At 65.1% G+C, this 22,559-nt stretch overlaps 2 protein-coding genes across 3 annotated transcripts; one reads left to right on the plus strand and one right to left on the minus strand.

Moving 5' to 3' along the window:
• Positions 1–669: 669 nt before the first annotated feature.
• CSRNP2 (cysteine and serine rich nuclear protein 2) lies at positions 670–15,121 on the plus strand. The gene is given in 6 exon segments (XM_055791937.1): positions 670–807; positions 7,599–7,818; positions 9,035–9,150; positions 9,152–9,295; positions 10,687–10,983; positions 11,937–15,121. Coding segments are annotated over 5 exon segments (1,545 nt in total). The 5' UTR covers positions 670–807; positions 7,599–7,667; the 3' UTR covers positions 12,774–15,121.
• On the minus strand, positions 15,076–21,538 carry LETMD1 (LETM1 domain containing 1). 2 transcript variants are annotated; one of them, XM_055791949.1, is made up of 9 exons: positions 21,375–21,538; positions 20,362–20,513; positions 20,087–20,202; positions 19,729–19,815; positions 18,044–18,230; positions 17,862–17,963; positions 16,772–16,924; positions 16,378–16,474; positions 15,076–15,940 (listed from the first exon to the last, which is right to left on the minus strand). In XM_055791949.1, the coding sequence occupies exons 1-9, from the start codon at positions 21,500–21,502 to the stop codon at positions 15,934–15,936; spliced, it is 1,029 nt and encodes a 342-aa protein (XP_055647924.1). In that variant the 5' UTR covers positions 21,503–21,538; the 3' UTR covers positions 15,076–15,933. The 2 variants fall into 2 exon arrangements, with proteins under 2 accessions (XP_055647924.1, XP_055647923.1); XM_055791948.1 differs by having other exon boundaries at positions 19,729–19,811; positions 21,375–21,537.
• Between the last annotated feature and the right edge of the window lie 1,021 nt (positions 21,539–22,559).

The following is a 22,559-nucleotide window of genomic DNA, read 5'->3' on the forward strand; positions in this document are numbered from 1 at the left end:
GTTGTGGTGGGAGCCTGGGGGAGAGGAGGATGGAGTTGGGTGGGTCACTCCCTTCGAGGGGGCTCGGCCAGGTGCCGCAGCACCTCCAAGCTGAGCTGGGGGGCTGTGGCCGGCTCCCTGGGCCCACAGGCTGGTTGAGCCCCCCCCGGTGCCCTGCCCTGTGGCCCACTCACCCTCACAGCTGCAGCTGGTGCATTATTGCTAAAATAAGGCGCTTTTGGCCTCTTCCTGCTGTTTCCAGCCTCGCTAATCTCTTGTCTAGACTCCTCCGCTGGGCAGCGTTCGGCCACCCCCCTCCTCCAGCTGGGTTTCCACAGAGCCCCCGGCCGCAGCCTGGAGCCTCCCCCGGACCCCCCAGCACTGGGTCTGGGGTGCTCCCACCATCCTGTGGCTTCTCCATCCCCCCCCCCCGGCCCTTCCTTAGCCCTACAGGGGGTGAAGCCCAGCCCCCGCCCCCCTCCCGGAGGCGCTGCGGGGCCTGGCCCGGCCTGGGCCCCCCTCCCCAGCCGCCCACCGGCGGCCTACCCCGCTCCACTTCCGCACTACATTTCCCAGCGTCCCCCGCGGCCCGCGCCTGCCCGCTGCGGCCGGCGGACTCGCTTTCCCAGCGTGCCTCGCGGCGCGGGCGTGGCGGCGCGGGGGCGTGGCGATCACGTGGCGCGGGGTATATAAGGGGCGGTGCAGCGCCGCGGCCCCATTGTTGTCTGCGAGCGGCGGCGGGGCGGGACCGCGCGGCCACAGCCCCAGCGCGCGCCCCGCGCCCCCGGGAGCCGCCCCCGCCCCGCCCGCCCCGCCCCGTCGCGCCCGGTGAGTGGGGGGGGTCCGGGGGGGGGCTCCCGCCTTCTCGGGTGGGGGGGGCCTATAGGGGACGTGGGAGCCTTACAGCTGGGGGGTCTATAGGGGATGGGGGGGCCTTACAGCTGGGGGCCTATAGGGGAGGTGGGGGTCTTACAGATGGGGGGTATAGGGGAGGTGGGGGGCCTATAGGGGATGTAGGAGCCTTACAGCTGGGGGGCCTATAGGGGATGGGGGGGCTATAGAAGATGGGGGGGCCTTAGATGGGGGGCCTATAGGGGATGTGGGGGGCCTGTAGGGGAGTGGGGGCCTTACAGATGGGGTCCTTTAGGGGATGGGGGGGCCTTACAGATGGGGGGGCTATAGGGAATGGGGGGCCTTACAGATAGGGTTCTTTAGGGGATGTGGAGGGGATCAGGGGGCCTTACAGGTGGGGGGTAGAGGGGATGTGGGGCCTATAGGGGATGTGGGGCCTATAGGGGATGTGGGGGCCTATAGGGGATGGGGGGCTATAGGGGATGGGGGGCCTTACAGTTAGGGGCTCTTATAATGGTTGGGGGCCTTGCAGCTGGGGCCCTATAGTGGATGTCAGGGGCCTGTAGGGGATGTGGGGGCCTTTTTTAGCTGGGGGGGGGCTATAAAGGATGCAGGGGCCCCTAGGGGATATGGGGGCCTTTCCCAGCTGGTGGGAGCTATAGGGGGTGCGGAGGGGCCCTATAGCTGGCGAACCTATAGGGGCTGCGTGGGCCTTTTCTGGTTGGGGGCGCGGGGCCTGCAGAGGATGCAGGGCCTTACAGGGGATGTAGGCCCCGCTTCCAGCTGGAGAATATGGGGATATGGGAGACCCTTACAGCTGAGGGCCTGTAGGGGTTGGGGGAGCCTTTTCCTTGCGGGGGGGGGACTATAGAGGATGTAGGGGGCCCTTACGGCTGCGGGCACATAGGAGACCCTCACTAGAGGCCTATAGAGGACGTAGGGGGCTTGTAGAGGATGTAGGGGGCCCTTATGGCTGGGGCTCCCCCCTCTCCAGTGTCCTGGGGGCCTGTAAGGGTTATTGTGCCCCCTTATATTGGGGGGGGGAACCTATAGGGGATGTAGGGGACCCTTGAGGCTGGGGCTTTCCCCTCTCCTGTACCTGGAGGCGGCTGTGAGGGGTTGGGGGGGGGGGGGGGGGGGGCCTTTTATATCCAAGAGGCCTATGGAGGACGTGGGGTGCTTGGCCCTCTAGCTGGTGACCTACAGAGGGTGGGGGGGGGGCCTGTAGGTGGGGGGGACACAGTGCAGGGGTGGCGGGAGCCATATTGCATGTTCCTGGTCCCCAAGGAGCCGGGCGGTGGGAAGGAGCCGGTGCCGGCGGTGGGATGCACGTTGGCCTGGTGGGGGAGGTGTCCCGGGGGGCCTGGTTTGGTGTCCCCAAGGGTGGGGAGGGGTCGTGGTACAGGTCCGCCATTGCAGGCGCTGGGAGGTGAGGAGGGGGCTGAGGCGTGGGTGATGGTGGGACCCCCACCCAGCCCCGCTCCGGCTGGTTTCCGTTGGCACCGAGGTGGCCCCGTGGTCTTGTGGCGCGGTGGCCACGGTGGCCGCCACCTGCTGTGGCCACTGTCTGGAGGAGACCCCTGGCCACGGGACGTGGGGTCTTGCCCCTCGCACCCAGGTGAGCACCCAGGAGTGGGGGCTCGGCAGCACCGCGCTCGTCCTTGGGGTGAGCTGGCCCGGTGAGACAACCGTGGCCACCTTCTGCCACCCTGCCTTGGCCATCAGGGTCCCCCCGCCATCCAGGCTCTGTGGAGCCCCCATGCATGACCCACCCTTGTGCCTCGATGCCGGTGACAGGCAGCAGGACCGAGTGGGGGATATTTTGGGATCAGCCTGTCCCATAGCACCCCCTCCCCCCCCCAGGAGATGGGTGCCCACCTTCCGCAGGCACACCGAGGTGGCGGGGGGCTCGGGGACAACCTGAACCCCTCGCTACTGCTTGTGGTGCCGGTTGCGTAAACGCAGGCTCAAGCGCCAGCAGCGCTGGAGCCGGGGGAGCCGTAGCCTAGATTTTCTCGTTACCCGCCTTCGTTAGTGGCACCGGAGAAGAGGAAACCAAAAAATCTGCCATTTGGCATAAAATCCCGAAGTGCCGGCGGCGTAAGGACCGACCCAGGCTGAACTGGGATCACTGGTGTGCCCGGCCGCGGCGGCCCCAAGTCGCAGCCCAGCAAATCCATCAACCTTCTGGCTGCGGAGCCCGAGGGCCGGATCCTTTGGGAAAACCTCCGACGCCTGGTTTGTAAACGAGCTGAGCTGCTGAACTCTTCGCGGTGGCCCAGCCGCTGTCCCTACCGGGGCAGAAATTATTTAATCTTGTCTCGGGGCTCATCGATAACGAGCTTCTGCCCTGGATCCTGCCCCGGGATAACGCCTGGATTTGCCGGACCGTGGACCGGGAGCCGCGTGCGTCGTGCCAGGCGTTGAGCGGGTGCAGGTGCCTCCAGCTCCGACCGTTTTTGCCGGCTCCCGGGTTAATTCTGCAGCGGTTCTCGAGCCTGAGCCGGATTGTTCCCCACTGCAGAAGGGGGGTGACGCGCTCCACGTGCTCCAGCATCCTGCACCCTTCCCAAGTGGTGCTGGACCCCAAGCTCTTCTGTCACGCCGGGGGGGGGGTGCGGCGGGGGCTCCCCGTCCCGCCAGCCGCCCTCGAGGAGGTGAGCTGCTCCGTTTGCTCTTCGGAGGAAACATGGAGCGAGGGTTCGGCATCTCCGTGGGCTCCCGTTTGCTCCCCCCAGCCACGGACCCCCCTTTACCCCCCCCCAGGTGGGGTCAGGGCTCTGAGGGGGCTTCAGGGCGCTGGTGGGGGCTGCTTTGCCGCTTACCGGGGGTGGTTTGTCCGGTGCCACCGCAAAGCCACGGGGCTGCGGTTGCTTGGGGGGCCGGTGGCGAGCGGGGGGTGCTCAGCACCTCGGCGCGCTCCCCCCGACGTCACGGCGTGGTGCTCTGCAGCGATGCTGCCGTGTCATCCCCGGTGATGCTCATCCTGCTGCGTAATCGGTAATGAGGGGGAGCTGCGAGCTGGGGGGCAGCTGGCGGAGGGGGGGGGGCCCTTCCTGCGTGGGTTTCACCTGGGAGGGAGACGTTTTTCCTCTGGGAATTGCTGCCGAGAGCCCCCCCGAGCAGGGGGGGAGGGAATAAGGAATCGCAGCCTGGCTCCTTCCAGCTGCCGGTGCTGCCTCTGCGCTCTAGCGTCGCCTTCCAGGGAGACGCCAAACGCTGCGACGGGATAAAATGGGTCTGTTGGTTATTCCTTGATTATAATTTTCTGGATTTTATCCTGCACGCCATGATCCTGTCTTAAGCACGCCCGTTATCCGCTGGGACAGGGTCGGGGTGCTTCCCTGACGCGCAGTGGGCTGCTGCTTAGCCCAGGGGTCTCTCCCTATATTTATATCTCTAGATAATATTTTTTTCCTGCTTGCATGTCATTCCTACTCTCTCCTCGTCCAGCTGCTGAAATAATGCTGCATCCCGGTCTTTGACACTTCCGATACCTCAAAACCTTTGGAGGCTTTGTCAGGATCTGCTTTCAGCTCTTGCTTTTTACGGGAAACATATTTAAACTGGCCCCCTCCCAAAAACTGGTGCCCATGGGATGCGATTAAAGTAGTTTGTAGAGTAAATACGGGGAGTTTTAGGAGTAAATACGAGGAGGATATCTTGAGCATCCTCTAAGTTACTCTGTCCTGGAGCCTGGGATCCCTGCGCGATTTGTGGGAGCCATCACGAAATCCATAGGATGCCCAGAGGATCATGGAATCTGCAGGATGCTTGGAGGGTTGCCGCCTGGTAGTTACTTATTCCTCCCGAATATTTGGAAATAAAACCGCTCCTTGCTCCAGAATTGCTATTTCTGTCTCCACCTGGACGAGCTGTGATGGAGGAGCAGCCCGGCAGCGCATCCCACATGGATCGAGGATCATCGGAGGCGACGCCGGAGCCACGGGAGGCGAATTGGGACCCGTTGGTGGGACCAGGACCGAGGGTGCCGGATCCCGCTGGATCCCGCTGGCGTCAGCACACGAGCTCTGGGGACCATGGAGCATCCCTCGCCCCAAGATGCTCCCACCCTTCCTCCTCTCCCAAAAACCAGGAACGGGCAAACCAGGCACGCAGGGTGTTTTGCAGCATGATGGGCACGGATTCCTCCTGATGATCTGGGCTCGTTAATCAACCGTGGATGAGCTTCCAGCCAGCGGATTTTCCCGACAGGTTCACAGAGCCCTGTGGCTGGACCGGCTCTGTCTCGGGAGGCCCTTTGCACCCATCGGCACACGGGTCCTGTCTCTCCCCTGAACCCCTCCCTGCTCCCAAAAATTCGTATTTTTGGGTTGAGCTCCTTTTGCTGTGGTTTCGTAGTGGAACTGGGGGCGTGTGGCCCCTCCCTCATGGTATTTGAGCCCAAATTTTTTCTTTTCCCATCCTGAACCCTCTCCTTGGGGTTTTATCCCCATCAAAAAACCACAACAAAACCTGAAAACGGTTTATTTTAACTTTTTTCCCCCCAACTGTTGTTACCATCGGTTAATAGATTCATTATTATTTTTTCCCTGGTTGTGTCTTTGGCTCCGGAGGGAGGAGAGAGGCTTTTCCTGCGGGATGAGCATCCCTGCCCTGGGGGGAGCCGCCAGCTCTTCGCCCCCTCCCTCTGTAAACCTTTGCTTAAGCCAGATCCCGACCCCGGAGCCCAAAATCTTCACCCCGCTGCAGAGCACCCAGTGAGGAAGGTGAGGGTCTGCATCCCCCCGGGGGGGCTCCGGGGGCTTCTCCGGGCACACAGCTCCGTGCCGGGGCTCGGGAGCTTCAGAGCCACCAGGCTGCGCCCTGGCTCTTCCCAGAAGCGTGTGTGTGTGGGGGGGGTATTTCAAAAATTTGAATTAAAAAATTCAACAAAAATTCAAATCATTTGAGCTAATAGGGGGATTAAACCGGCCTTTGCATTGCACGGGTGCAGCCGCTGCCAGGCCGGAGGATGAGGAGGAAGAGGACGAAGAAGATGAAGAAGAGGAGGAGGAGGATGAAGAGGAGGAGGAAGATTAGGAGGATGAGGATGAAGAGGAGGAGGAGGAGGAAGAGGATGCCCCTGTGGGCAGGGGAGCTTCTCCCGTGGAGAAATGAGATGAAAATGTCATTTTTTGGCCGCCTGATCCCCGGCAGCGTCACCCCGCGCTCCTGCCCTCGGCCCCAGCCCTCCCACCCGCCAGCGCGGCCACTTGGTCCTTCCGAAGAAACACGGTGACCGTCACCTGTTTCCCGATGGATCCATCCAGGAGCTGGGTGCCACAGGGGGTCCCGCGGCTGGTTTCCCTCGCGAGGGAGCCGGGGGGGGATTCAGGTGATGTTGTGAGGTGCTGCGGGGGCGGGGGGGGATGGTGGAGGTTCTCCTCCTTAATTATCTCCTTCCTAAACTGAGGCTGACGAAGTTGGCAGAGCCCTGGGGTGGGCCTGGGCACAGAGACGGGGGCGATGGAGGTGGTGGAATAGTGGGGGGGGGGCTCGGGGGCATGGTGGCCTCGATGCTCGAGTGGCTTTTCCCTGCCTCCGCTTTTCCCCTCTGATCAGCGTCGTTAATCAGCTCCTTAATTGGGCTGACGCTTCAACAGCTGCTTTTCCCCCCTCACCCTCCTCCAAGATTAAGCGATTCACCTCCGAAAAAAAAATACCCTAAAAAGCCGTATTTCAACCCAAGCCGTGGCGGCGGGGGGCTGGCGCCCAGCTCGGGGGGGGGCTTCGCCGTGGCTTCAGCACCCATCTGTCATTTTGGGGGGAGAAGGGCGACACCGCGCTTCTCTCCCAGCTTGAAGGATGCCGAGGTGATGGGGAGCCCATCCCTGCGCCCCTTCACCCCCAAACAGCCTCCGCAGACCCCCGGGTGCCCCCCCAGGGGTCCGAAGGGATGCTGATGGCTTTTCCCACCCAACCCCACCCCACCCCCCCCCCCCAAAGCTGGTTTTTCCGTTGCCATGAGAACAGCAGTGGGAGCAGAGGGAACACAAAGCGGAGAGGAGGAGGTGGCACCACCGAGGGGGTGCTGGGCTCCCGGGGGGGCACACGGGGCATCCCGGGGGGGCTGCCCGCTGCGCCTGGCCGGGGGGGGCTGCGGCCGTGGGGGGCCTGGGCTGGGATCCAGGGCAGGAGCCGCGGTGACCCCGACGCATCGGGAAGACGCAGGGCGATGCTCGGTCATCCCGCCGGGGGATCGGCCCCCGCAAAATTCCTCACCCGGGCCGGAGCCGGGGGTCTCCGGTGGGCACGGGCAGCACGGGGGGGGCAGGAAAATGCTCCAGACCCAGCAAAACCCTGTGGGGCTCGTTCCCCTCCGCCAGCCCGATGGAGCCGCCGATCCGGCCGCGGCCAGGTAACCCTGGTGCATCCCAAGGTCGATCCCAGATGGAACTTTCCGGGGTGTTTTGGGGTTTTTTTTATTAACAAGGGAGTTGGTGGGAGCACCAAGCCGCCAGCCGGGGCGATGCCACGGGTGGAACACGCCAACCCGGCGGCGTTTCCTTCGGTGAACTCGGTTACAAATCGGTTTGGAACAGAAACGTTGGGTTGGAAGGGAGCTGCAGCCCCTCCCCCACCCCACCCCGATCCCTCCGGGCTGCCCAGATGTGACCTATCGTGATAGAATAATTAATACCCAGATTCCCTGTGCAGACCAGATGTTGGTCAGGGCTGGAGAGAAGCCGCTCCCAAGAGCGAGGGACCGTTCCTGCTGGGTCCTGAGCGACTCTGCTGAGCTGAAATGCCGTTTCCCCCCGCAGGGCCGTGGTGAGCCCCCCACCCCCACCCCCCCCCGGCACCCCACGGCTCTCCATGCGAACCGGGGCCAAATGGATGCGATCGCCAGCGCCGGGCTCAAGAGGAAGTTTGAGGATGCGGACGTGGGCTCGCCGGGCTCCAACTCGGACGACGAGATCTCCAACAGCGACAGCGCCGACAGCTGCGACAGCGTCAACCCCGCCAGCTCCACCGGCTTCATCCGTGAGTGCTGGGGGACCGACCCCCCCCCCCCCCAACACCGTGCTGCGGCCCCCCGGTGCCCCCACCACCGAGCACGAGGCGCCTGGGTGTGGGGGTAGCGCTACTTGTGCGCTACTCGCCCCTTACACCCGGTGTGGGGTGATGAGCACGGAGCTACTCGCCGGTCCCACCAGACCCCGCGGGATTCCCGGCGTTAGACCCCAAACCCGTTGTCCAAGGTCTGTCCCCGGGCCCTTTTCCCATCCCCCACCCAGCATTTGCCCCTGCCGATAGATTTTGGGGGGGGGGTAATTGGGTGGGGGTGGTGGAGGGGGTGGGGGGTTAGTGGGGTTGGGCTGGGAGGTAGCGGGGGAGGGGCACAGCATCGCCCCCAGGCCAGCGCAGGGCCCCCCAGCACCAGCTCAGCTCGCTCCTGGGACCAGAAGAGCCACTTTCCAGGGGGGGGTGTCAGGTCCTTGTGGGACCCCCAAGGAGCTTTTCTACTCCCAGCTTACTCCCAGGAGCAGAAGAGCCACCTTCCAGCGGGGCGGAGGTCTTTGGGAGCCCTGAGGAGCTTTTCTACTCCCAGCTTGCTCCAAGGAGCAGAAAAGCCACCTTCCAGTGGGGGTGGGAGGTCTTTGGGACCCCTGAGGAGCTTTTCTACTCTGAACTTGCTCCCAGGAGCAGAAGAGCCACCTTCCAGTGGGGTGTCAGGTCCTTGTGGGACCCCCAAGGAGCTTTTCTACTCCCACCTTCCTCCCAGGAGCAGAAAAGCCACCTTCCAGCGAGGCAGGAGGTCTTTGTGGGACCCCCAAGTTTCTCCCAGGAGCAGAAGAGCCACCTTCCAGTGGGGTGGGAGGTCTTTGGGACCCCTGAGGGGTCTTTCTACTCCAAGCTTGCTCCCAGGAGCAGAAAAGCCACCTTCCAGAGGGGTGGGAGGTCTTTGTGGGACCCCCAAGAAGCTTTTCTACTCCCAGGAGCAGAACAGCCACCTTTCAGTGGGGTGGGAGGTCTTTGGGACCCCCGAGGAGCCTTTCTACTCCCGGCTTGCTCCCAGCAGCAGAAGAGCCACCTTCCAGTGGGGTGGGAGGTCTTTGTGGGACCCCCAAGAAGCTTTTCTACTCCCAGCTTGCTCCCGGAGCAGAAGAGCCACCTTCCAGCGGGGCGGGAGGTCTTTGGGACCCCCGAGGAGGTTTTCTCCTCCTGACAGCTGCTCTCTGGCTTCCCCCCCCCCCAGCCACCTCCATCCTGAAGCGGCAGAAGCAGCTCCGCAGGAAGAATGTCCGCTTCGACCAAGTGACCGTCTACTACTTCGCCCGGCGCCAGGGCTTCACCAGCGTGCCCAGCCAGGGCGGGCAGCTCCCTGGGCATGGCCCAGCGCCACAACTCCGTGCGCCGCTACACGCTCTGCGAGTTCGCCCAGGAGCAGGAGGTGAACCACCGGGAGATCCTGCGGGAGCACCTCAAGGAGGAGAAACTCCACGCCAAGAAGATGAAGGTACCGCCGGGGAAAAGGGTTGGGGGGGGGGGGGTAGTAAAATCTGGGGGGAAGGCGGCACTGGGCTTTGCCGGAGCCCGAGCGTGGGCCAGGGCGGAGTGGGGAGCCCCCGGCTGCTGTTTTGCCCCGGCTGGGGGCAGGTTTATCGCTGCTGACACACACCCCCCTTTTTATTTCTTTTACCTCTGTTTGGAGGGTTCATCTCCGTGCTGCACCCACGTGCGGGACCACCCGGGCAGCATCGACCTGAGCGGGGGCGGGGGGATCACCGGGGGGAGGGGGGGATGATGGGGGGGAGATGGGGATCGGGGGGGGAGGGGGGGATGAGATGGGGGTGACGGGGGGGGCAGGTGGGGATCACGGGGGGGAGGGGGGAATGACGGGGGGGGAGATGGGGATCAGGGGGAGGGGGGATGACATGGGGGCAGGTGGGGATCACGGGTGGGGGAGGGGGGGAGAATGGGGGGGAGATGGGCATCACGGGGGGAGATGGGGGTGACGGGGGGGCAGGTGGGGATCACGGGGGGGAGGTGGGGATGATGGGGGGGCATGACGGGGGGAGGGGGGGGATGATGGGGGGAGAGGGGGGATCAAGGGGGAGGATGGGGATCATGTAGGGGCAGGTGGGATCACGGGGGGACAGGGGGGATCATGGGGGGGCAGGTGGGGATCACGGGGGGGTTGGGGATCACGGCGGCTCTGCCCAGGGGTCCCAGGGCTCTGTGCCCTCACGATGCCCCGCGGGGGCTGCGCCGGGGCTGCCGCTGCTGCCACAGCCGCCTTCGCGCCGGGGGGTTCCAGTCCTGCCTCTCCATTTCCTTTATTTTTTAATTTTAATTATTTTTTTTTTTAATGGATCTCCCTGCCCGCTGCCTCCGCGTGCACCGGCTTTTGTAGGGTCGGGGGACCCCCATTTGTGCTGGGTGCCAGGGTCTGGGGGGTCTGGGGGCGTGGGGGGAGGGAGGGGGGCAGGGAGGCTGAAGGGATCTCGCAGGATCCAGCTCTGGCTCTTCCATCGCTTCTAAACCTCCTTTGCCCTGGGGGGATGCTGGGCTGCGCCCCCCGCCCCCCGCCCAGGGACCCTGGTGTTCTGAGCAGCGTTGCCTTTTACCTCCCTGCTCGCAGGGCTCTGGCAAGGGCGGGGGGGGGGGGGCAGAAAAGGAATTTTCTGCCCTAAATTCTTTTATTATTTAATTTTTTTTCCCTTTCCCTTCTCCTATAAAGTGCCGTGAGCCCACCACAGCCCGGCTGGGGGGACATGGTGGGGCGACGGCTCTGGGGGGCTCAGCTCGCCGCGGTGGGTGCGGGACCGGGAGCTGGATGGAGGGACGGACCCCGGGGGGCTCAGCATCCCCCCGGGCGGGCGCTGCCCCTGCCCCTCTGCCCCGCAGCTCACCAAGAACGGCACGGTGGAGTCGGAGGAGGCGGCGGGGCTGACGCTGGAGGACGTCTCGGACGACGACATCGACGTGGAGAACGTGGAGGTGGATGACTACTTCTTCCTGCAGCCGCTGCCCACCAAGCGACGCCGCGCGCTGCTCCGGGCCTCGGGCGTCCACCGCATCGACGCGGAGGAGAAGCAGGAGCTGCGCGCCATCCGCCTGTCCCGCGAGGAGTGCGGCTGCGACTGCCGCCTCTACTGCGACCCCGAGGCCTGCGCCTGCAGCCAGGCGGGCATCAAGTGCCAGGTGAGGCGGGGGGCGACGCCAGCGGCCAACGCAGCTCGGCCCGGCACTGGCATGGGGTACTGGGGCGCTCGGGTGCTGGGGCAGTCGGGCACTGGGGCGCTGGGGTGCTGGGACACTGGGGTGCTCGGGCGCTGGGTGCTGGGGCAGTCAGGCACTGGAGCGCTCGTTTGCTGGGGTGCTGGGGCAATCGGGTGCTGGGACGCTGGGGCACTTGGGCGCTCGGGTACTGGGGCGCTGGGACACTGGGGCAATCGGGTGCTGGGGCGCTGGGTGCTGGGCGCTGGGTGCTGGGCGCTGGGTGCTGGGGTGCTGGGTGCTGGGCGCTGGGTGCTGGGCGCTGGGTGCTGGGCGCTGGGCGCTGGGCGCTGGGTGGTGGGCGCTGGGTGCTGGGGCGCTGGGTGCTGGGCGCTGGGTGCTGGGCGCTGGGGCGCTGGGCGCTGGGGCGCTGGGCGCTGGGTGCTGGGGCGCTCAGGCATTTGGCTGCACCCCCAGCACGGGGAGCAGCGCCAGCCTGGCCTGGGGGGCAGCACCGGGAACAACCTCCCCCAGCCCTGAATTCCCGACGTCAGGCAGCGCCAGGGCGGGGTTGGGCTCTGGGGAGGGATCCTCTGGGATCTCCCCAGTGTCAGGCGGCACCAGGGCGGGTTTTAGGCTCTGGGGAGGGATCCTCTGGGATCTCCCCAATGTCAGGCGGCACCAGGGTGGGTTTTAGGCCTTGGGGAGGGATCCTCTGGGATCTCCCCAATGTCAGGCGGCACCAGGGCGGGTTTTAGGCCTTGGGGAGGGATCCTCTGGGATCTCCCCAATGTCAGGCGGCACCAGGGTGGGTTTTAGGCTCTGGGGAGGGATCCTCTGGGATCTCCCCAATGTCAGGCGGCACCAGGGCGGGTTTTAGGCCTTGGGGAGGGATCCTCTGGGATCCTGGAGCTGCCATGTCTCCGTCTCCCTGCCAGGTGGATCGCATGTCCTTCCCCTGCGGCTGCTCCCGGGACGGTTGCGGTAACATGGCCGGTCGGATCGAATTCAATCCCATCCGGGTGCGGACTCACTACCTCCACACCATCATGAAGCTGGAGCTGGAGAACAAGCGCCAGGGCGGGCGGCCACCGGCGCCGGAGGAGGATGCGGCCGCTGCGGCTGCTCCCGGCTCCGCTGGCGACTGGCTGGGGCCGCAGCCGGCCGAAACGCAGGACTTCCAGGAATTCATGGCGGAGAACGAGACGGCCGTCATGCACCTGCAAACGGCGGAGGAGCTGGAGAGGCTGAAGGCTGAGGAAGATTCCAGCAACGGCTCCGGCGTGGAGAGCTTGGGCGTTTGCATCCTGGAGGAGCCGCTGGCCGTGCCGGAGGGGTTGTGCCCGGCTCTGGCCGCCCCCATCCTCATCCAAGCCCAGTTGCCTCCAGGCTCGTCCGTCCTCTGCTTCGCCGACGGCCCGGAGCAGGCGGCCTCGCCGGTGGGCAACCAGCCCTACTTGAACGATGGCCCCGTGGTCTACTACCAGGTGGAGCAGCGGCCGGCGCTGGGCGCCAAGGGCGAGAGCAGCGCGGCGGAGCCGCCGGCACCGGCCCCCTGCCCCGGCGACAAGGACCTGGGCGGCCCCCCCGGCCCCCCCGTGACTTGCAGCCGAGCCGCCGCCACCCAGGGGGAAGCAGCCAAAAATCCTCCGTCGTCCCCAGAGGATGCGCCCGCTCCCCGCCGCGCCCCCTCCCCGTCCCCCCCGGCGCCGGAGCGGGCGCATGAGCCGCCCCCCGCCGAGGAGCCCCCGCTGGGGCCCGTCCTGCCCGTGTGAGCGGCCCCCTCCCCCCCTCGGAGCTCATTTATTTATTGACAATGATATTTTATGGACCGGCAGCATCGCGGGGAGCGGGGGCTGCGTTGTACAGAAGATTTTAGACGGCGTCGCCGCGCCGGGAGCCTGGAGCCTTCTCCCGGTTTGGCCGATGGGACACGCCTGACCTGGAGCCTCCCGCTTCCCACGGCAGCTCCTGCCCGTTCTCCATCCCCGGAGCATCCCCCACCGCGGACCAGGCTGTCTTTTTTGGTTTTTAAGGAAAAAAATATTTTTTTTCCTTTTTTTGTTTGTTTGGTTGGTTGGTTGGGTTTTTTTTTTTGCCTTCCTTTAATGAATGTTTCCCAGGCTGTGTCACAACCGAGTGCCGGGGATGCTGCCCCTTCCCAGGATGGATCGGGAAGGGCCCGGAGCCAGCGAGGAGGCTCCGACGGCACGTGAGAGACGAGCCCGCAGCCAACGCTCCGGGAAAATTGGAGAGGAGGGGGCTGAACCCCCCGGATTTGGGGAGCGGGAGCCCTTGGCGGCGGCAGCACGAGATCCGTGTCCGTCTGCCCGTCCCGTGCTCCGCGCTCGCCCTGAGGAACCCTCAAAGCCTCTGGCCAGGTGGTAAAAGCACTTTCGATCCCCTCCCCCCGCGCACCCCCCCAACCCCCAGGGCCCCCCCTTTGCCTCCGGCAGAAACTGGCCCCATTGAGGGTCTCTGTGCTGCGTCATGGGGGGCTGGGGGAGGGGGCGTCTCCCCTCCTTCCCCTATTTACCAGGCTCTGGGCGAGCCCATCTGGGCTTTTTAAGGAGGGAATTGCCGGGGGGGGGGGGGGCACGAGGACCCCCCCCTTGCCCCACAAGCCGCCTCTGCTGGAGGGTTGACGCAGTTTCTCCTTGGAAAACCACCCTGGGACGCGGCTCCCGAGGGAAACGGCCCGGCTGGGGGGCAGGGAGGGTGTTTTTTGGGGGGGGGAGCTGTGATCTGGTGAGGTGCTCAAATTATTTGGGGGGGGTCGTTGCGGTTTAAGGCTCTTCTGGCAGTGACCGAAGGTGTTTGGAGGGGTGCGAATCCCCCTTTGCTGCTCCAGCCCGGCCACCCCCTCCCCCTGTGCCGGGACTGAGCCCCCCCCGGGGACCCCATCCCCTCCTCCAGGCCGCAGCCGGGGGGAAGGGGCTGGTTTCCCAACCGGGGGGGCGTTGGTGCAGGTCACCGGCCGCACACAAGGGCTGGACGGGGAGGAACGAAGCCTTATCGCTCGCGGACCCCCGCATCCCCCCCCCCAGCCAGGAGCTGCCCCCCGCCCCCCTCAGCCGTGGGGGCTTTTTTCAGCTGCTGCAGGACACGGAGCTGCCAAACCCGAGCGGACGGTGACACTTTCTTTCTTTCCCTCCCCCCCTCCCCCTTTTTTTTTTTTTTTTTTTTGGGATTCCCAACGGACTCGGCGCTCCCTGGGATCTGCTCCGAGCTCCGTCAGCCGACAGAATGAATCCTCGGACGCTGGTCAGGGTGGGCGCTTTCCCCAGAAGCAAAGAACTCACAGGATTTATTCTATTTTTACAAAGAGAACTATGCTGTTAATAGTGCAATGAAAGCGCGTTTCTGCCTTTTTTTTCTTTTTTTTTCCCCTTTTTTTTTTTTTTTTTGGTTTTCTTGGTCGGTTTAAACGTACTCACGGACACTAATGCTGGTTCCTGCTGGATTCATCCCCGTGTCAGAAACCAACCAGCCCATCTCCTCTCTCTGGTGCTACCGGGAGCCGTGGCACCGGCACGTCGCCGAAATCCCGGCGGCCCCCGGCTCCTCGTCCTATTTAAACAGCGACTCCGCGACCCCCAAACCCCCCGGCTCACACGAAGGTGGCTTTTTCATTTTCCAGTGTGAATCCAAAGCTTGTCCTCCCAGTATTTTTTTTTCCCGCCCCCCCGCCCCCCCCCCAGCCTTTTCTGTTCTTTTCATGGTGATAATGCTGTATTTAAAGAGAATATTTAAGTGTAAAAATAAAAGAAATGCTCAACCTTGCACGGTGAGTTTGGGGTTTAAAGGGGGTGAAACCCACCCTGGGGCATTCCTCTTGGGGGGGGGGGGGTCTCAGATTCCTGTAAAAATAGCGGAGGGGGGGTAGGGGAAGGCGGTTCTTCTCTGAGAGTGGAGCGCAGAGCGGGTGATTCCAACCCCTTTTTATCCCTGAGTAATGCTTAAAAAGGGAAAAATTCCAGGTGATAGACACACCGTCCGCGGGCGAGGAGCTGGTGGTGGGACACGGCGTCGTCCCCGGCGCGGGAGGAGCCTCAGAGAGACGCCGGAGCCGCTCGCTGGGGTTTTGTCTTTAATAAAACACCGAAAAGTTGGTTTAAATCCACTCAGCAGCCATGTATCTCTCATGCAGTGACGGGGGGAGGTGAGACACGGATTGAGCCCCCGGCACAAAGCCCCAGGCCGAGCTCTAATTAGGTGGAACTTAACGAACGCAGCCCCCCGGGCTCTGCCGAAGGTGTCGGGGGGTCAGCGCTGCCTTTCCAACCCGTTTCGTGTCGGCAGCGGCGTTTCCAGCCCTGGGGATGCTCCAGGAGGCAGCCGCAGCCAGATAAAGGGACGGGAACCGTCTCTGAGGGTCCCGGGTACCGTCACACGGGGATTTGGGGTCTTCACTCACCCCCTCGGGGAGGTTTGTTTCTATTTCAGACTGTTCAGGGGCGTAACGGAACGACAAACCCTCCGGAGCAGCAAAACCCAAGCTGAAGGGAGCCCGCTACTACAGGGATACTACAAGAAGCATCCGCAGGGAGGGGGGGATGCTCACTGCGTCCCCCCCCCCAGTGAAGGTGACGTGGTTTGAGAGCCGTAACAGCAAAGCCACCGCCGAGGGACGGCAGGGACAGGGCTCAGCCCCGCTCCCACGGACGAGGGGAAGGGAAGAGCCGGCAGCGGCACAAACCCCCGCGCGGGAGGGGGGGACTCGCAGCGCTGGGACCCCCGCCCGGCTCGGGGCTGTGGTTTCACGGCACCACAAGGTGGGTTTCGGGGGTTTTTTTTGCAGCACCAGGCTGGGAGTCGCTAAGTCGGCGCACGATGCCAGGGGTGAGGGTGCGCAGCCGGCGGCTCCGCCGTCACTCCTTGGCCCTGACGTAGTTGAGGGACAGCAGGACCATGCTGTTCGCCAGCAGGGAAGCTTCAGAAGCTGGGAAAAAAAATGGGAGAGTGGGATCAGAGCAGCGCTGCCGCAGCCCAGCCGCTCCGGGGCTCCCCCTCGCCCCCCGGCCCCTCGCCCCAGACCTTGCGGCTCTGCTCTGCATCCCCCGTTTCCCTCCTGCTCCCAGTTTGCTTCCCTCAGTGCTGCTGTGGGGCTGGAACCTGCCCCCACAAGGTCTCTGCAGGATGGGGACACCCAGGGACAGGCTGTCCCCCGTGGGCATCCCACAGGGACACACACGGCTCTGGAGAGAGCCACCCTGCTCCGCCACATCCTCCCAGGCCCCCCGAGGTGGATGGGGCAGCCCAGAGGGGGATAAACCCACCGTTTATCCCAAATTTCCCCAGAACCGCCGCTCCCTGTGCCCAGAGAAACTCCAGAGGCTCCCGGGTCCCCCCCCTGGAGCCACCCCTGGCCACCGTCACCTTGCAGCTTGCAGGAGAGCCCCAGCCACTGCTCCAGCCACGCTCTGCACTCTGGCACGCCGAGATGCGTGGAGTTCAAGCCACGGAGGTAACAAGCCTGCAGAGCAGGGAGAGGGGAAAAAAAATGCAGACGCTGTCAGGGACTCCAGGTGACACAAAACACCGGGGATCGTGCCGTGATCCTTCCTCGGTGTGAAAAGGAGACCAGCAACGGCGATCCGTGCCCCGGCGTGGTCCCCACAGGGAAAACGGGCTCTGGAAACACCTTCCCGGAGGAAAACGGCGCTGAGCTGCCGCACGGTGGGTCGGGAGGACCGTGCCGTGCCCCGGTGCAGCTCGGGGAGCACCCAGGGAGCACCCGGCCGAGGCAGCGCGGCTGCAGGAGGCATCTCACCGCTCTCAGCTCCTCCTCGGACAGCTGCCCCACGCCCAGGCGCAGCATGGCACGGTCCAGGTGCCGGATCTCCAGGACGTGGCTCCGCAGGCGATGCCTCAGGAAAAAGGCCGGCAAGTGAGGGGTCAGGAACAGGACCTGGCTCAGGGCTTTCTGGAAAGAAGGGCAGGGTCAGCAGTGGGGACGTCAAACCCCTCCGCAAATGGGTGTCTGACCTACTCAGGCACAACTGAAATCAGACAAAGCATCTCCTATTCCAGGCATGCCCTGGATTTTCTTCCCCTTTAATTATCTGGCTGATTTTCCTGCCCGGGCTGCTCCCGGTGTCACACCCAGCCACGCCGCCGGCCCCAAGGAGCGGAGCCGGGCGCGGGTGTCCCGGGTGTGCGGGGCCAGCCCAGGCGCAGCCGATGCTCCCACCGAACCAGGGAGCTGCCAACAGCCTCATCCCGGGGCTGTTTTCACGGGATCGGGGCAGGGGGCGGGTGGGATGGGACCTTCACAGCTAACCCCCCCCCCCGTCCCCGTCCCACCTGACCTTGACCTCCTGCTTGACCTTGGACGTCCCCAGGGTCGGGGCAGCCACCCTCCCACCCTCGGAGAACACCCCTTCCTCGTGCCCAGCCGGAATCCCCCCTCTGCTGGCTCAGAACCAGCGCCTCGTCCCAGCGCTGCAGTCCCTAGGGAAAGTCTGTCCCCATCTGTCCCCATCTGCCCCCATCTGTCCCCTGAGCCCCCTCCAAGGCCCCCCCAGAGCCTCCTCCAGGGGGACTGACCCCTCACAGCCGAGGGGCTCCAGCCCTGGGATCATTTTTGTGGCCTCAGTGCCCGCTCCAGCGGCCCCACGTCTCCCCACGCCGCGCTGGGGGCGGCGCTGCAGGGGGTGCTCAGCAGAGGGGCAGATTTCCCCCCCTCGGAGCGCTCCGGCCGTAGCCCAGGGCACGGGGGCGGCATCATGGGCCGTGAGCGCACGTGGCCATCTCACATCCAGCTTTCCAGCCACAACCAGAGGGATTTAGGGCTCAGCACCCTGCCTGGGGCGCGGCTGAGCACCTCGGGCCGCGGCAGGAAGCAGAAGAGCCGCACTCACCACGTGGGACACGCGGAGCTTGCTCAGAGCCAGCGGAGACCCCGCAAACAAACTTCTCAGGGCGTAAAGCTGGGCCACGCACGGCTGGCGGCCTCGCTGCACCTGGAAGAACCATGGGGCGCGTTGCCAGCACCTCCCGCGGGCACTCGGCAGCAGCGAGGGCAGGATGGGTGCCGGCGTACCTCGGCGCAGAGCTCCTGCAGGCCTTCCCGTAGCTGCGGCTCCGGCAGGGAACGTGCTGCCAGGGCTAAACTGGCCAGCACGTGCGGGTACGAGCCGCGCCGGACGGCGTCGTAGGCGTCCAGGAACTCGACCTGCTGGCGCGGGGTCCAGAAGTAGCGGATCAGGAGCTGGCGCGGGAAGAAATACCTGGGAGGGAAGAGGGGAAAAGGGATTCAGGGAGGAAAAACCCACAGGCTCGGGGCAGGGAAACGGGATTTCATGCTGCCGGGCCGCTCACCCCCCGGGGCCGTGGAATTTGACGCCTCCCAAGGTGTGAGCTCAGGAATGACGGAATCACGGAGGTTGGAAAAGACCTTTAAGGTCACCGAGCCCAGGCGTCACCCCGGCGCCGCCGAGGCCACCACCCCCCCACGTCCACGTGTCCTTGCAACACCCGCAGGGACGGTGACGACGCCACGGCCGCGGGCAGCCGGTGCCAGCGCCTGACGGCTCTTCTGGGGCAGGAATCGTTCCCAGTTTTCCATAAAAAATGTTCCTAATACCCAACCCAACCCCCCGGCACAACCTGAGGCTGTCTCCTCTTACTCTATCACTTGTTACACAGGAGACCGACCCCCCCCCGGGCCACCCCCCCGCCAGGCAGCTGGGGAAGCCATCAGCCCCCCCGAGCCCCCCCCCCAGGGGAACCCCCCCAGCTCCCTCCGCTGCCCCCTCCAGCCTCGAGCCCCAGCCCTGACACCTCAGGGGCCCAAAACTCTTGGGCACAGCACCGAGGCCCGGGGCGCAGCACCCAGCCCCAGAGCGCAGCACCGAGCCCTGGAGCGCAGCACCGAGCCCTGGAGCACAGCACCCAGCCCCGGGGCGCAGCACCCAGCCCCAGGGTGCAGCACCCAGCCCAGCTGCCAGCAGGACATGACCCCAATCCCCCACCACTCCTCGGGCCTGGCCCTTCAGCCGGTTCTTAACCCGGCCAAGCCACCAACAGCTGGTTTCTCCGGGAGAACGCTGTCCGAAACGGTGTCAGGAGTGAATCAATTGGCTCCCAGGAGGTAAACAAGAGCCACAGCCTCTCCCTAAGCGGGTGACCTGGCAGTGGAAGGAGATTTGCTCCTCCGAAGGCGGTGGTGAGCTCAGGAAGGAGCATTTGGGCCACCCCATCGCTGCTGCGCCCGGCTGGGGCTTCTCCGAGGCTCAATCCGACACGGAGAGCTCTGCCCCGCGCTGTCCCATGCAGCGGGGCCCTCACCTCCCCCCAGGACACAAACCCCAGGAGGCAGAATGGGGAAAAAAGGGATTTGGCCGGGGTTTAGCTCTGGCATAAAGACAGCTGAGGGGGTGGGGGGCGTTGGAAGGACTAAGGAGACAGCTGGGAGGGATCTGGGTGAGGCTGCTCCGGCCAAGCAGGCGCAGGGCTGCTCCCTGCGTGCCAGGGATCATTCCTCCACCTCAGAAAGAAGCAGCCGGGCGGGCCGCTGGCACGCAGCAGCCGCTGTTGCGAAATAATCGCCCGGCTCATCAGGCTACGGGTATTTTTCATTACAGCAAGAGGCGGAGCAAGAGAAGGGGACGCTCCGGCTGGATTTATAACACTAAAACAACCCCACCAAACCTCAGTTCCATGAAATACAAGTTATCAAAGAGCCCAAAGATCAGGGCCGGCAGTCACCGCCACACCGGTACTCACATCAGGACGATGACCAAGAAGTTGGCGAAGGGCGGGATGGCAATAATTCCGATGGGAATGGCCTTGATCACATCCCTGCGGAACTGCCTCCGAAATTAGAAAAGAGAATCAGGACCCAATGCCAAAATCTTGAAATCCCCTCAAAATTCACAGCCCCAGCTCCGCTCCCAGCTTCCAAACGCCGCGGTTTTGGCAGAGAACGCAGCCCCCCCAGGGGAATCGGCTGCTCCAACTCTACCCACGAACTCAGAACTCTTTTTTTGGGGGGGAGAAACGACCCCCCGCAGCAGCAGGGAGGCAGAGCCGGGCGTTGCAGCACCGGCAGGTGCCCTGAGCGCCGCACCATGCTGTGCCGTACCTGCCGCAGCCTCTCCATCTCCCGGTAGGGAAGCTGCTGAACGCTCAGTCTCTGATGGGACATTTTTGATTTGATTTTTCTGATTTCTTTTACTTCCAGGAAAAGCGCTTGGATTCCTGTCAAAACAGAGAGCACCTTCAGGTCCCCGTTCCCCAAATCCTTCCAGTGATGCCGTTTTTAGCGCTGGGAAGGGAACAGGCAACGCTTCCAACTGCTCCACTCTCCCCTGCAGAAGGAGAAACGTGTGTGTGTGTGTGTCCCCTGCCAGGACCCACCTTTCGTGAACGTCATGTACAGCACGTAGAAACGAGGGAAGGTCCTTTCCAAGAACCTCTCGTACCTCCCGCTGACCAGCTTTGCTTTCGATGCCAGGGTGGTGAGGATGGACCGGGAGCCGGCTTTTGTGGACAGGCGGCACACGAGGGACCTGCAGCGAATCATCCCCCCGCGCCCCCCCACCCCCGCAGGTTTTTTCTGTCAGTGCTTTGTGAAAGAGGCTCTGAGAAAAGCCAGGGGTGGCCCTAAGGTCACCCCTAAGGTGGTGGAATGATGGGTTGGGGGTGGTCCTGGAGCCTCCAGGGAGGGGACACAATGTGGGTCCCCCCAGCCAGCCCCAGGCAGCTGGTAAATGCAGGTTCAGAGCCATGGCTGGGGCTGGGGGCAATACAGGGGGCTGCACAGGGGGTTGGGGGTGCAGGGGGCCTGGGGGGGGGTAATATGGGGAGCTCGGAGGGCTGCATGGGTGGATGGGGGAGTAACACAGGGGGCTGCGCAGGGGCTGGGGGTGCAGGGGGGCTAATACAGGGGGCTGCAGGAGGACCTGAGGGGCAATACAGGGGGCTCGGGGGGCTGCACAGGAGCTGGGGGGTAACACGGGGGCTGGGGGTTAACACAGGGGGATATGGGGTGCACAGGGTGCTGGCCAGGCAGCACAGAGGAGCTGCACAGGGGCTGGGAGGGGTCTCCCCGTTCTGGGGGGGGCCCGTGCTTGTTACTGGGGGGGGTCAAAGTGGCACAGACGCGGGGGGAGGGGCACGGCCGGTGCTGGGGAGCTCAGGGGAGCGGGGGCGGGGAACGACACCACAGTAAACAACTGGCGGGGGGGGCGCGGGGGAATAGGGGAGGATCGGGGGACACTGGGGGCCGGGTGGGGGCTATGGTGGGTCCCGGGGGGCGCACAGGAAAGGACAGGGCCAGTATGTGGGGGCGGGGGGGGCGGGGCTATGGCGGGGGGCCCAGAGCGGAGGGCGGTGGCCGGCGCCGGGCTGAGGGGTCACTCCCCGCTCACCTCGGCGCCCACCGTGGCGGGAGGGGCAGCTCCAGCGGCCGCCGGGCGCGGCTGAGGCCGGCGGCGGGGCCAGGCCCGGGCCCGAGGCGCCACAACACCCGGCAGCAGCCGGCCCTGGACAGCGCCATCTTGGCGGGTCACCGCCCGGGGCCAAAGGGCGAAGGTCACAGCGGGAAGACCGCGAGGGCGGCGGACTGAGCGCTCATTGGCTGGCGCCCCGGAAGTGCCGCCCTCCCGGTCATGTGACCGCGGCCGAAGCGGCTGCTGGTGCTGCCGGGACGTGGCGGGTGGGTCGGGTTGGACTGAGCTCCCTCCGGCCCCGGCTACCGGCGGCCTGGGCTGGGTGCGGGTCCCTCCCACGGCCCCTCTCCCCAGCGCTCTTTTAAGGCCCGCGGAGCGGCGCTGGCGGAGCCCCGGGGGGCTGCGGCCCGTCCCGGGCCCGCGGGTGGTTGGGCAGCGCGGCCGAGGTGAGCTGGGCCCCCTCCGCCTCCCGCAGCGGGGGCTAAACCCGGCCCCTGCGAGGGGCTCCCCGGCCTGCGGCTGGGCTGTAGCTGCCGCCCGGCCCCAGGTTGTGTGGGGCGGCCCGGTCCCTGCTGCGGGTCACCAGCGAGGGACAGCGAGACGGTCCCCCATGGTGGCCCCCCCCGGAGCCCCGCAGTCCCTCCCCAGAGCTCCACAGACTTCCCTTGAGCCCCGCGATTCCGCCCTAGAGCCCCACAAGCTTTCCCCCAGCCCTGCAGTCCCTCCCCAGAGCCCCACAGGCTTCCCCCCCAGCCCCACAGTCCCCCTCCCGGGTGACTCCTGCGGCTCTGCCCCAGCCTCTCTGGCTCGCAGCTGACCCTGGGTGCCGCAGCCAGGCAGGACATAGCTCCTGCCCCCCCTCCCAGGAGCCCTGCAGTCCCCACAATCCCCCCCACCAAGCCCCACAGGCTCCCCCAGAGCCCCACGGGGCTCCCCAGCGCTCTGCAATCCCCCCCCCCCCCCCCGCCCCCAGGTGGCTCCTGCGGCTTTGCCCTGGCCTCCCTGGCCCGCAGCCGGCTCTGGGTGCTGCAGCCACACAAGACACAGCTCCAGCCCCCGCACTGAGCGGCCAAACCTGTTCCACACCCACCCGCAGATGGTTTCACCGGGGTCACGTTTGTTTTCTCCCTTCCAAGTGCCCCAAGAACCAGCGTCAAAGGCCTT

This window comes from Falco peregrinus, chromosome 19, assembly GCF_023634155.1.
Source record: "Falco peregrinus isolate bFalPer1 chromosome 19, bFalPer1.pri, whole genome shotgun sequence".
Taxonomy (NCBI): Eukaryota; Metazoa; Chordata; class Aves; order Falconiformes; family Falconidae; genus Falco; species Falco peregrinus.